General features: G+C 42.2%; 1 protein-coding gene across 1 annotated transcript in view; it reads right to left on the bottom strand.

Moving 5' to 3' along the window:
• Positions 1-12,627, bottom strand: part of ITPK1 (inositol-tetrakisphosphate 1-kinase) — a gene marked incomplete at its 5' end in the record, with an annotated part of 114,646 nt that overhangs the window by 6,799 nt on the left and 95,220 nt on the right. Inside the window, 4 exons of the mRNA XM_017729023.1 lie at positions 1-39; positions 5,575-5,737; positions 7,219-7,286; positions 9,488-9,653. The exon at positions 1-39 is cut by the window's left edge and continues 21 nt beyond it. Of these exons, the coding sequence (XP_017584512.1) occupies positions 1-39; positions 5,575-5,737; positions 7,219-7,286; positions 9,488-9,653 (436 nt within the window). The remainder of the gene's footprint in view (positions 40-5,574; positions 5,738-7,218; positions 7,287-9,487; positions 9,654-12,627) is intronic.

Consider the following 12,627-nt stretch of genomic DNA (forward strand, 5'->3'; position numbering starts at 1 on the left):
TCAGCAGATCTGTGAAAAATTCAGAAACACCCTCGTAACCTGAAAAGAGAAAAAATGGAGGAGAGAAAAAAAGGCAATTAAGTAATTTCCTTAGGTTCTTTGAAAGGCTTATTTTAACAGTTTATTTCTTGGTGTCTCCTTGCCCACTGATCATAAAAAGGCTGATAATAAAACTGATAATAAAAAGGCTCTTTCTCCATGACATCATTTTAAGTGACAGCAGAAGCAGAGCAGCATAAAGAGGAACAGAGACTCTTGCAATAAAAGTATTTTTCCAGCAAGAAAAACTATTGTCTTGCAGAGTTGCTGCTTCTTTTTCCTCCCAAGTATATATACGTATATATGATTTTAGGTATATTCTATCATTTATTGCCAAGTCCAGGTTTTTCCATAACTTACGAACTCTCTGGTATAACACTGATCTTTTCCATACCACTTCCAGGTCTACTATGGCAAGTAGCTCTAATGCAGAGCTTCCTTGAGGGTCTGGACCCTCTCCAGAATTCGCCCAGCAATACCCTCAGTTAGGGAAACCTCAGAGGTTTTAGCAGGGCTGGCTTTATACATTACAGAAAAGGCAGCTCCCCACTGTGTAAGAAGCGATGTGATGCTCGTCTAACCTAACCTAACCTGACACTTAAAACCTGTTTGCTGCTATGTCTGAAAAACACCTGAGGGACAGGAAATGTCTGTCAATGACACAGTATTTGATAGAAACAGCAGTCATTTATTTCAGTACTGAAACCACTTTTCTGCATGTTCTCTTAAGTGATTCCAGACAACTTACAATGCAGTTTAATAACAAGTTCCCTGGTTAAAACAGTTGCTCAAATACCAGTAGACAAGACATTTTTGGTGACACAAAGGGTGGCAGTAGGTGTACAGAGCTTCTGGCTCTATTTTAAACACTGTGGTACAGGCACAGTTTTATCATTGCATTTCATTTTAAAATTGAAACAGATATGCGACATATGGGTACAATATCTTGAAATGGATCTTAACTGCTACTGCATTACCTAAAATTGTTATCAGTTTGCCTTAGTATTTAGAGGTGACATATGACATTCAGTGTTATTTAATGGGATAGGCTGATTGTTTTAAAATGCCTATGAAAGTATTCTGGAAGTGACCTGGCATTAATACAGGAGACTGAAGCAATAAATAAAAGACCCATGTGAATAGCACACATTCACACAGCAGCACATGAGCAGAACCAGAGACCACAAAGTAAATGCACATTTTAAAACACTTTTAGTGATGTGATCACTGGGCAGAAGAGTTCCTTAGATCCATAAATAATTCAATTTTAATTTCCATTCTCATGTAAAGACCAACTTCCTTAGGCAATAAAAAAACCAACTTCCTGGAAAACATTAAGTAAGACTATAATTTCACTCATAATAGATGTGAGGATTTTATGGTCTATTTGTAAGCCATATGTCAACCAATTAACGCTTATTTAGGCTGCTACATTACTTTGGATTTTATTGCACTTGGTCCCAATTCTCCTGGATACAAGCCACACAAAACATCAGTAATGTGAGACAACAGCTCATAGTTTTCCTTTCTCAAAGGCCCTTGAAGGGATTCACCAAACAAATGGCTCATTTCAAAACACCGAGTTTCCCAGTGTCTCACATGATAATTCACTGGTCAGCAGGGGGCAACTAGGACTCCTAGGGCTGGCCATGGGAGTCAGAACAGGGTCTCCACCCCTTGGACAGAAGTGCTTGTTACGCTTTCTTGCTTATGTAAAAGCCATGGGATTAGCCTTCAAATCTACTCAGAGTGCTTCGAACACCCTGGGAATAAGCCATCTCCATAGTAACAGCTTTAATAGAGGAGATCCATAGTACCCCAGAGTGTTCTGTGTCCACTCATTGAAAATAAACTAGCCTTGTAGGAGGGCACCTGGCAAACTCACAAAGAAGTTGCTTTAAATATTTAATAGGAACAAGATGGCCAGTTATTCGGTCCTGAAATCAGCAGATGTTAGTGAAAGGAAGCTGTACATAACAGGCAGGCTCTGCCTGTGCAAGCCCTCTGCACACTGGGTAGAAATGCCCAAGGGATTCTGCCTGGTCACTCAGAAGAAACTTCACAAACTTGTAAAAAATACAAGGAAGGGAGGAAGAGAATTAGGTGTCTCAACTCTTGGTTCACAGGACACCTGGGGAAGGCTGAAAACTGTGGGTATTGCCGTACTTGGTTCACCTAGGGCTCCTGTAGGCCTCTCAAACAAATCAGTTGTGGGACATCACTGTGCTGCAATCATAAAGAAATCAAGGAAGTGCAGATTGAATAATACCTTCAGAAACTACTGGCAGTGAATTTGGGATTTGTGTCACACAGGCAATCAGTGGGAGGATATAAGTTTGGCATGCCTGAAACATAACTTGCATGAATCACGCTCCAGCAGGTGCTATCCTAGCCCACTTGAAACCATTTTGGAAATGCCTGTCTACAAGGTGCCTGAATTTTGTTATACTGAAAACAGTCTCCCAAGTCCTCTGGCTGAGCATGGATAGGAAAGATGTCCACCCAGCAATGCATCTGAAAACAAGTGCCCATCTCTGTAAGCTTCGGTGGAGGCAAGAAACAGCTATGAGCTTTTTAAAGCTAGCTTTACAAATGCTACCTGCCTGATTTTTCAGAGATTCTCCCTGATCTGGCACACTCAGCTTTTCTCCATCTTCCCCTGGTCAAAGAGAAATGGACAGCCCAAATCCTGCATTTACAGCAATGTCTTTACACACACAAAGTGCATATTCAGATTTGATGCTTCCAGCTACCATACGATTGACCAGAGCCAGCAGTTCACCTGCATGGTGACAGCCTGCAGCTCCTGGGGCTGGGTGAGCAGCACCCAGCAAGCTGCATGGAACCTTTTCTCTCACTTATCTGAGGTCAGACAAATGTAACTCCCACACGCTACGTGACTGTGCCTACAGTTCGATACCTCAGCTGGTAACCACTGCTAAATATAGTACCAGTAGTTTCCCACAGAACAGAAGGTACAATAGGCCTTTCAGACATTTATCTTTAAAATCTTTTTGAAGAGTTGCTGGTGCTAATGGAGCAGATAACAGACAAATCCTCCTACAGGTACACCCGCTCTCGATTCTGTCGTTAAACTCATCTCAAGATGACAGCCATGGAGGTTCAAATGAGCTTCAAGCCTGGTAAACACAAAAGACAGCACACAAGAAAGGCAGCAAACCTCTGGGCAGCTGGACAAGGCTTTGGTCAGGCTTGGCCCCAAGCCATGGCTTGAGTTCCATGAAAGAGGCTGTGATTACTCTTTAAAGGGCACTTCTTCCCCTCCCTTTTTCCAAGCAGTGGTGCAGAGAAAATGCCCAGGAGGGCTGACTGCAGTTTGGCTCTACTGCAACTCTTGAAGGCTATGATGATTTGAGGAAGAGGAGCAAGGGAGGGCCCTTCCTGGGACTGCACTGAGCCAGGCCCAGTCCACTGTTGATAAAGGCCACCAGTGGCTCTTTTGAGGTGGGCTGAGCTCGAACTTCTCACTAGCAAGGTGATGGCTCTGTCAACAAAGTCAGTCACTGTAACTCTTCAGCCTTTAATCATACTGGCCATTGGAGGGAAATGCAGTTGCCTGTGCTGAACATGCTTTTGAGCAACAGAGTATTCTGTGCTGAGATGTAACTTTGCTTCTGTTGCATTTTACCCCATTGTTTCTTCTCTGACCTCAGCAGCCCTCAAGAACAAGGGCTCCTCTCTCTCAGTTCTGCCATGTTTTACAAATTTGAAGGCAGTTTTTTCTCTCCCCAGCTTTCTCTTCCATATGTCTGGGCCCTGCTGCTATCCTCTAGATTTCCTCCTGGTCATCCACCTATCCCATGGTGATAAAGTCAGTAGTTACCTTCATGACCCACATGTTCACCACCAAAAAAACTGCTGTGTGAGACACAATGTAGATCAGTGCATAAGAAACTTACCTGTGCTCTCAAGCCTCTTGCAAGGACTAAAACACTATAAATTCAAACTCCCTTCAAAGATCAATTACTGTGCAGACTGAAACACAGGACTTGGGCTGAATATTGAAAACTATTGCCTTAGGGTGGAAGCACAGCAGAGCATTCTGCAAACGTAAGTGACTAGAAGAAGACATTGGTCCTCTCTAAATATATGTTTGCCACATTGCTGTTCCCCAATGTGAACTTCTCAACGTTTCAAGAAAAGGAGAATTTCAGTCTGTGCCAAGTACCAAATCCAAAATAATACTTGAAAAAAAAACGAACCTGAAGCCGAAAACATGAAGCACCAAACCAAAATGCAGGATACAGGATTGCAAAAGAATGTCCTGTATCACTGACTTCAAGATCCAATGTCTGAAATACAATTCTATTCATGAAACTGATATGGCTCCATCTAACACCCAACTGAGGTTGTTTCACTGTCCTGGGCAGAAGAGTGTTTTCATAGGTCTGCAAATTGCATAACACCATGTGGTAGAACCATGCTGGAAAGTGACCTGAGAATAGCACAGCTGAGTTTTAAGAGGAAGCCAGTCACTGTGGAGATAGACAGACAAGGCACTACACAGCAGTAGGACTGAGGACCTGATTTGTAAAACTGAGGAGACTGGGAGCTCAGGACAAGCTCTCTAGATGTAAAAACACCACAGTCACATTAAAGTCTTCAATGACAGGTTAAAGAAACTATGCAACAGCCTGTGTATGTCTCTGGAAACAAACATCCCCATTCAGGTAACGAGATGAAATTCTCAGAGAGAAAACCCCCCTGGCAAAACAGCATCAAATGAGATGATGTATTCTTTTCCTGGGTTAGACTACTGAATTTAGCACAGGTGACAGACCATTATTGCCTCACCCTTATTCACACTTACAACTCCTTTCAACAATTCCAGTGATCAAGGAGCTTGTTTAGTTGTTTCCAAAACATAAGTTGCACTAAAAAAAGTGGAGGACAAATTTACCCACTTTTACATGCTCTAATCCATCCTTTTATTCCAGGATGCACTTACGAGAACCTGCAGGGATACCAACTCTCTACAGCAACTTCTGTGCATCTACAATTTTATCATCTTCAGATTCCTGGTATTGTTTTTGTGGACAAATGTCTTTTTGTGGGGAATCAATTTGCACAGGAAGAGATTTTCAAGGGAACAATTTGTTGCTTCTACCCCCTCAACTTTTTTAATGGCACAGAGTCTGAAAAAGAAGTAAACTTTAAAGGCTCTCCTAAAATAGAATTTACTATTCTTTTCACTTCAGAATGAGGGCTAGGCCCAGAAAGGCTAGGTCCTAAGCACACAGTCCCACACTGCAGTTCCTGAGCTTCCCTTTGCAGAGGAGGGCATGACAGCTATGTTACAACTGCCACTAAAATTTGACTGTATCTCCTAAGAGCTGATACTTCAGTTGCAAATTCCATATCTAGATTAGGGTTGTTCCCTTCCCAGATTCACCTGTATTTGATCTCAGAACCATCTGGCTGCTGCTGTCCCATCCCCAGCCTAAGAAGAGATGACATGAGACAACAGCAGTAAAACTTGTTCCCCTAAAGCAGGAGTGGAAAGGCCTTTCTTACCTGGGAATGCATTTATATCAATGACTGCATGCTGCCCAGTCTGATTGTTAATGATGATATCAATTCCAAAGAGAGAAACTCCCAGAGCTTGCCGCAGTGCTTTAGAGATTTCCCGGATGACGTCATCATTTGGCCGCTCAAATACGCCTTCAATTTTATCCAGCTATAATGGAAAAAGACACATTACTAAGGGACTCTGAAGCAGCCTTTTTATTGGAAAGATTGATTTTCAGAAGTTTCCAGGTGCATATCTACCAAATTTAATTGCAGAGAACCAGTGACATGAAACCGAGAAAGACACCAAAGAGAAACTGCCTTCATAATTCAGAATCCTTCCTAAATTGGAAGTTCATCTGCTCTAAAGCATCTAGTTCTTCCTCTTCATATTGGTGCAGCTGGAGAAGCAAAGCAGTGTAGGAATGAATGGAGAACCAGACTAACTATTTTAAGTACCAGATCCACACCTTAAAAAACATATATAGGTGACATGTTTAATCCTGTGCTGCAAAAGTTCTGGCTATCATTGTTATTTCAGTGTAGATCAAGGTCCGTGTTAAAGGGCTGACAGGACAGACTCCTCCTGTTAGTTTAATCTGAGTCCTACAATACAACCCAGCTGGTTTCTTAAGCGCAGAGCATACCTTTTATGTGGGTTTTCATGTGTAAATTATTTTGTAAGTATTTATTAAAATGAGTGACTCAGGTTACTTATGACTGGAGGATGCACTCTTCTTTGCTTTTTAAACAACGTATTACACAGCAGAAGTTTGCTGTTATGCCTGCAGAAGCATGACTGGAATATGTATGTGTATGAGTGAGATCCAGGTAAACCACAGGAGCACACTCTCTAAGTCTGAATGTAAATTTTTAGTAATGGCTTCTCCTTCAACATAACCACAAAGGGATTTATGACTAGCACAATTACAGTTTTAATATTTAGCATGGCTAAATATTGCACATAAAATTCAAAATCAAATATGAAACTAGTCCCCAATAGAGCTTGTGAAACAGAAAAGAATCTCAAGACTCAAGAGATTGAAAGGACCCAGTGCTGTAAAGTGACTTTCTCAGTAGCCGAGTGCCCAAGAACTTGTTAGGATTCAAATGTGCAAATCTTATTAAAAGGACTCGTAATGCTAGCATGAAACTGTGCAGTGTGCTGGCACTGCTGGTCTTGAAGGACACCCAGAAATGGTCCCATAGTCACAGCTTGGGCATGCTCATATGGGAGACAACTACTGGCTCTCTGTGACCTTGTGCCAACTCAATTTCTATGCTTGAATTTTCAGTTTGTCTGTCCTCACAGAACTGAGTCCTAGAAGGATGATTTATGTTTATTAATCTCTCTGGACAGGAAAAAGCCAGGTGTTTGCATCCAGAACCTCCTTCTTCCCTTTGCCTAGATTAGCCCTGGGTAGTTTGGGAAGCAGCACAGCCCTGCTACAAGTTCTTCCTCACCGGAGCTCGGTAAGGAAAACCAGAGGGGGACACAGTCATGCTGGTTCGTGGTACCAAACAGACCTCAGCCTGCAACACAGAAGCAGACAGCTTGTGAAAGAAAGTCACTAGCTACTAACACTTCCATAAGAAAGGATTAGATAGGTTTCCAGCTGCACTAGAAGGAAAAAGACCAAGCGTACTTACCGCTGTTAAGACAGATGAGGACTCTGGTTTGGAAACATTGTGGCTGTTGAAAAATATTGATTCTCTGTCTGCAATTAAAAACAGGTTGTAAACAACTTTATACCAGATTGTAATTTCCAAAGGAACAGTGCAAGGAACAGTAGGTGGCAGTGCAGCCCCGGGATTCTCGTCCTGGTCTCAACCATCCACCCCACCAACAGTGCTCTCCTGCCTGCTGGCACTTAGCTGCCTGCACAGGCTGGAACCCACGGACAGATCAGCCACGGTTCTCAGACCACAGATAAATAGAGCCACGCACTGGGTGGTAAACAGAAATCAGTTTCCATTCCTTCACCAGAACAAATTAACTAAGTTCAGTCAGATAATGAAGTTAATTTTTATTAATGTGCTATACTCAAAGTGACAGTTCCAAGGGGAAGGTGTGTGACAGAAGGGAGAAACTGCACTCACTGCAGGTGGTAGGCCAGCAGAACCCAGGGCACACTGAGATCCCTGTGAACCTGGGCAGGACATTGTCACCATGGCAGAAAGCAATACATTTTGTGGCCAGGACCTGTCCTTCTTTTGGAGGCACTGTAGGAATGCAGGAGACACACTGAGGTGACAGAAGTCACTAACGAACCACAGTGGAAACCGTGGGGAGAATTGCACCAGCACCTCCCACCCTGCTTCCTCTGTGCTGGAGGTCTTATGGCTGAAAGAAATCCTCCACCATGTCTCCCTTTAGGATTCCCACCACAGTAGACTGATGGCATCATAGAGACAACCTGCCCAGGAACACCCAGACCCCAAAGTCTCAGCACACAGGTGGCACCAGCAAGAGTATTTCTGCTATGCTGGTCTCTGACTGGACATTCAAGAGCAGCCTCAGGGCCACATAAAATAAAGACAGGAAAGCAAAGCCAAGTCCACTCTGCAGTCTGACCACCAAATACTCTTCGCGTCTTTCCTCTTGTTTAGAAAGATCTTGTACTTTCAGGCACTCAGCTCTTTCAGTGTCTCACAGCCACCAGATCTGCTTATCCATCAGATCTGCCAGCTCAGGTTCCTGTGGCACGGCCTCTGCAAACTCTCCAGATGTGGGTAAGAGAGACAGACGCTTACCCTAATCTGCCAACAAAACTTATTTTTATGGGGACTTCCAGACAACTTCCAAGTCTTATACTAACAGATAAGACATTAACTAAGGCATTTTTAGAAAGATGCCTTAAAATGTTCCCTTCCAGCAAAAGTATAGACCAACTGTCCTAACAGTTTATATAAACACAGATTCTGGCCTACTTAATTTGATCAGGACATAGAGCAGACCTAAATGTCTGTTCACAGGCACACATAGCTACAGACAAGAACTTCTATCAGCATCCTACTACACCTATACTACCAAAATACATATTTGTGTGTGTAATGGTGTGGTGAGCATATATGGACATATTAGGATCAGCAGAAAACACTAAGCAAAGTGACAAAAAGCGGCATTTTTTCATTCATCTCCTTTAGTTTGATGCCATCCTCACCTCCTGGATTTTTCCAGTTGCTCTAGCAGATCATGCTCCCATCCATGTGCTGCTAAATTTTTTATGCTTTTGGTGGGTCACAGAATGCAGTTCTCTGGAAAGGAGCTTTTTTCCATAACGGAAATCTAAGTAATCTCTAATGAAAACCCTTTCAAGTGTTGCTTTCTAGTGACATACAGAAGAATCACTCTCCTCACTGAGAAATCCATTCCTCCTCCGCAACACAGCTGATATCTACAAACCAAAGGGCACTTCCCACCAAGATTTACAACACTGGGCCTCTCATGAAGAGGGAGGCTCGTTTAGGGTAGAGCACAAGTGATCTTTAATTTAAACACACATACATATTCAGGTAAAAACAGGGAAAGGAAGTTCTGAAATGATGGAATCCAGGAAATTCTCTCCAAAGCAGATTTTTAAACAAACTCCGGAACAAATGACACATGAACTTACTGTGAAAGGAGGGAACTTCTCTCCCTCTCCCCCTTTCCACATGACATAAAACACTGTGTCTAACAGGTAAGACTCAGGTTACTACTACATAAATATTTACTATATTAATGTCATTGGAAGTTATTCCAGAGCAGGTGAGTTATCTCTCTTCCTATTGAAATAATACAGAAGAGGAAACATGGTTTGTCAGAACCAGCTGACTTCACTTCAGCAGTCTTTTCACAGATATTTTCTTTGGAGATGTTAAAAAAACTGCTGATGTTGCGAGAATGGACATTTTTTTTTACATCAGTACAATGTACCTGAGATGCCTGCAGAGAAGTTCTTTAAAGATGGTCTTTTCACCACGGTGTAGGATTCCCCGACCACGAAAACTTTATAGAGCACAGCATTATGATTGATGAAGCTCTGAATGACGCAAGGGGGGCGAACAGCTTTGAGGCCCTCCTGGTTGAAGATGATCGCCATCTGGAAACACACACACATAGTTGTGCACAAGGCTGGCAATAATTTCATGCTTACCCAGACCTGACAAGCAACAACGTGGAACATCCACTCGTGGATATATATTGACCACATGTGAACTCCTTCTCAGCTTCTTGTTCTACTTCATTACGTTTCATTTAACTGACACACAGCTCTGCAAACACTATTAGCAGTGAAGCTTTCATTTTCAATCAACATTTTCTTCACAGCTCTTTGCAATTTCATTTGCTGCCTTTAGCTGGGAAGCTACTGCAACTGCAGGTACAACAAAAGGCTAAACCATCTGACCAACATAGATGACAAAGTTTGTGTTGAAAACAAGCCTGTATCATGAGAAAAACAGAAGGAACAGCTCTGTGCACTAACTACATGAGTTCTTCCCCACAGCTCTATTCCCCTGATTTGGTTCAGCCCAGTTGCAACAGCCTAAGCACCAGGGCTTCACCCACACCATCAGAGAATATTTCTCAGACTCTAGTAGTTCTTACTGCTAACAAATGCTGGCATATCAATTTTCCTGGCATGGTTTCACTCCATTACTCCAAACAGATAGTCCTCTTGAAGGCACTGGAATAAATATGCCAAAAAGGAAGGCATTTATTGGGCCTTAATGAATGATGACCAGCAGCTGTCTTTAACAGCATGGAAGCAACATTGGTAGGTGCCCTGAAATACTTTGATGAGACAGCTTATCTTCAGCACGTTACACTGGTCTTTCCATTGAGCTCTCCATTACCATGCTTACATGCATATATAATTATTAATATTATAGTGCCCCATTTTGCAGGTTTTTTGTTGAAGTATGGGTTCTGCCATGGCTCCTACAGAACCAGCAGCAAGCACCATTCTTGCACAAGTGATGAAATTATGTATCTGTGTGCCTCTACACAGCACTGAGGATACATTCAGGTTTGGTCTCTATCCTCAGAGCCCTGAACAAGCTCTGCTCTAATTATCTGAATATTGACTGAACTTTTGCTAACACCTTAGTTTGTTTCTGTAAAAAATACCAAATATATAATAGGTTTTCTTCTTCAAAAGCATGGCTGTGGTAAATGATGTGGTGATTACATACTCATAATTAGAAGTCTGAGCACATTTTTGTCCTTATTCCTCCTTATCTGGTAGATGACATTAGATCAAATAACTGTCTGCACACATGTACAATAACTCAGCAGATTAACATTTTCTGAGTTCAAGTCAATGTGTACATTCAATACCTACTAGCAGCTGATATTCTTGCCATCTCTATTACACAGCACAGAGTGAATTTGTGAGTGGTAACAACCTGTGCAAGGAATTTCTCTAACACACAGAATCATCCATCAAGATGATTCACAGCAACAACATCATAACTCATTTGTCTCTTACTGGTGGCAAGAAACATTGCTCTCTTCCTCCTCCTGTGTGGACTGTTGGCATTATAGTGTCTACAACATCACACTGCCAAGAACTATGCTGTTTCTATAGTGTTCTCTTCCACTATTAGTTAATTGATTCCCACAAACAAACATAAGATGAACAGGTATTTATCAGCCTATTTTAGAAGTGTGGAAAGCCAGAACTTATCTTCTCAGCACAGCACTGACATAGACCGCTGGAAGCTACGTGAAGCCTCTCTTCTCAGCTCTGTGCCGGCAGCCCCATGGACTAGCACACAACCCATATAACTCCTGTGGTGTTGTGTTGTGCTGGTTCACTGCCATGTCTCATGGTTTTTAACATGCATGAATAGAGCTCCAAGAATTTGCTTGCAGGGTGCACTTGTTCTTTGTCATCTAGCACAGACCTGCTGTGTCTGGCAGTAACGTGGCTACAATACTTGATATCATAATTTCCAAATAGCATTTCTCATTATAAATGCAGAGCTCTCTTGAAGGCAAAACAAAACAAAACATTTGCACCAAGAATTTTTACTGACAATGTCCATAAGGAATTCAATCTCAAAAAACCAGTGATTTTTTGCCTTTTCCTTCCTGTCTGCTCAAATGCTCAGAAAAAAGAATTCTGGATACATTTCTTCAGGCTTTGGGTCTCTCATGGCAGCTTTAACAGAGGTTAGTTATGTTCTGACCTGATGGCAGGTCAGAAGCACAACTTTCAGCCATCATCTCTGTTCAAGTTTAACAAATGGTGCAGGCAAACTGGGGGTCAAGTGCTGAGCTGCTGAGGCCTCTGCTAGTGCAGAGGCCATGTAGAACTGGGGACATCACAGGAAGGCTGACAACACCTCACCTTAACAACAGCATGTGCTCATATGAGAAAAGTGGAGTCTGCCAGCCCCACACGGCGAACACACACACCAAACCCAAACTCACACACCAAACTTAAACTCAAGCCTGCACCTTCAGCCGTCCTTGTTAGACAGTACTTGAACTTTCTTAACAGCCATCTTATGAAGAAAAGCAGGTTTCTGGTCAGTGCTCTAGTTTCAGTGTCAGCTCTGCACTGGAAATATATCCACAAACAATGAAGTGATTTACCAAAAGCCAGACAAGGAGTCATTAATAAAACAGACAAGAATTTCTTGCTTCTAGACCTATGCTCCATCTTTTAGAAAGACTGTACTGTAAGTAGGTATTTATCCTATGCTTCCTTTGTAATTATTGACCATAAGCAATTATGAAACAGTTCCACTCTGATTATAAATATAATTTTGGATCACTCCTGAGAACTCAGAAACTGCAAAAGTGACAGCTACTACTACTTTGTAAAGTACTGTGCAAGACTTCAGGCTTTTTTCCAGGGGTCCTCCTAAGCTCTAGTCATAAGTTCCTGTGATAAAGTGCAGACTGTGGCTGTATTTTAGTCTAATTTTTGCTCTGGCAGGAGGCTTAGATGTGTCTGCACTGTATGAAAGAAGATCAAAGAAAGATTCACCAGGGAAATAAAGTCCAAGCCTAACTGGACAAGTACTGAGAGATTCATGCATTTCAGTTTGCAGTTGCAGAGGGGC

The sequence above is a fragment of the Corvus brachyrhynchos genome, unplaced genomic scaffold, assembly GCF_000691975.1.
Source record: "Corvus brachyrhynchos isolate BGI_N302 unplaced genomic scaffold, ASM69197v1 scaffold1, whole genome shotgun sequence".
Classification (NCBI taxonomy): domain Eukaryota; kingdom Metazoa; phylum Chordata; class Aves; order Passeriformes; family Corvidae; genus Corvus; species Corvus brachyrhynchos.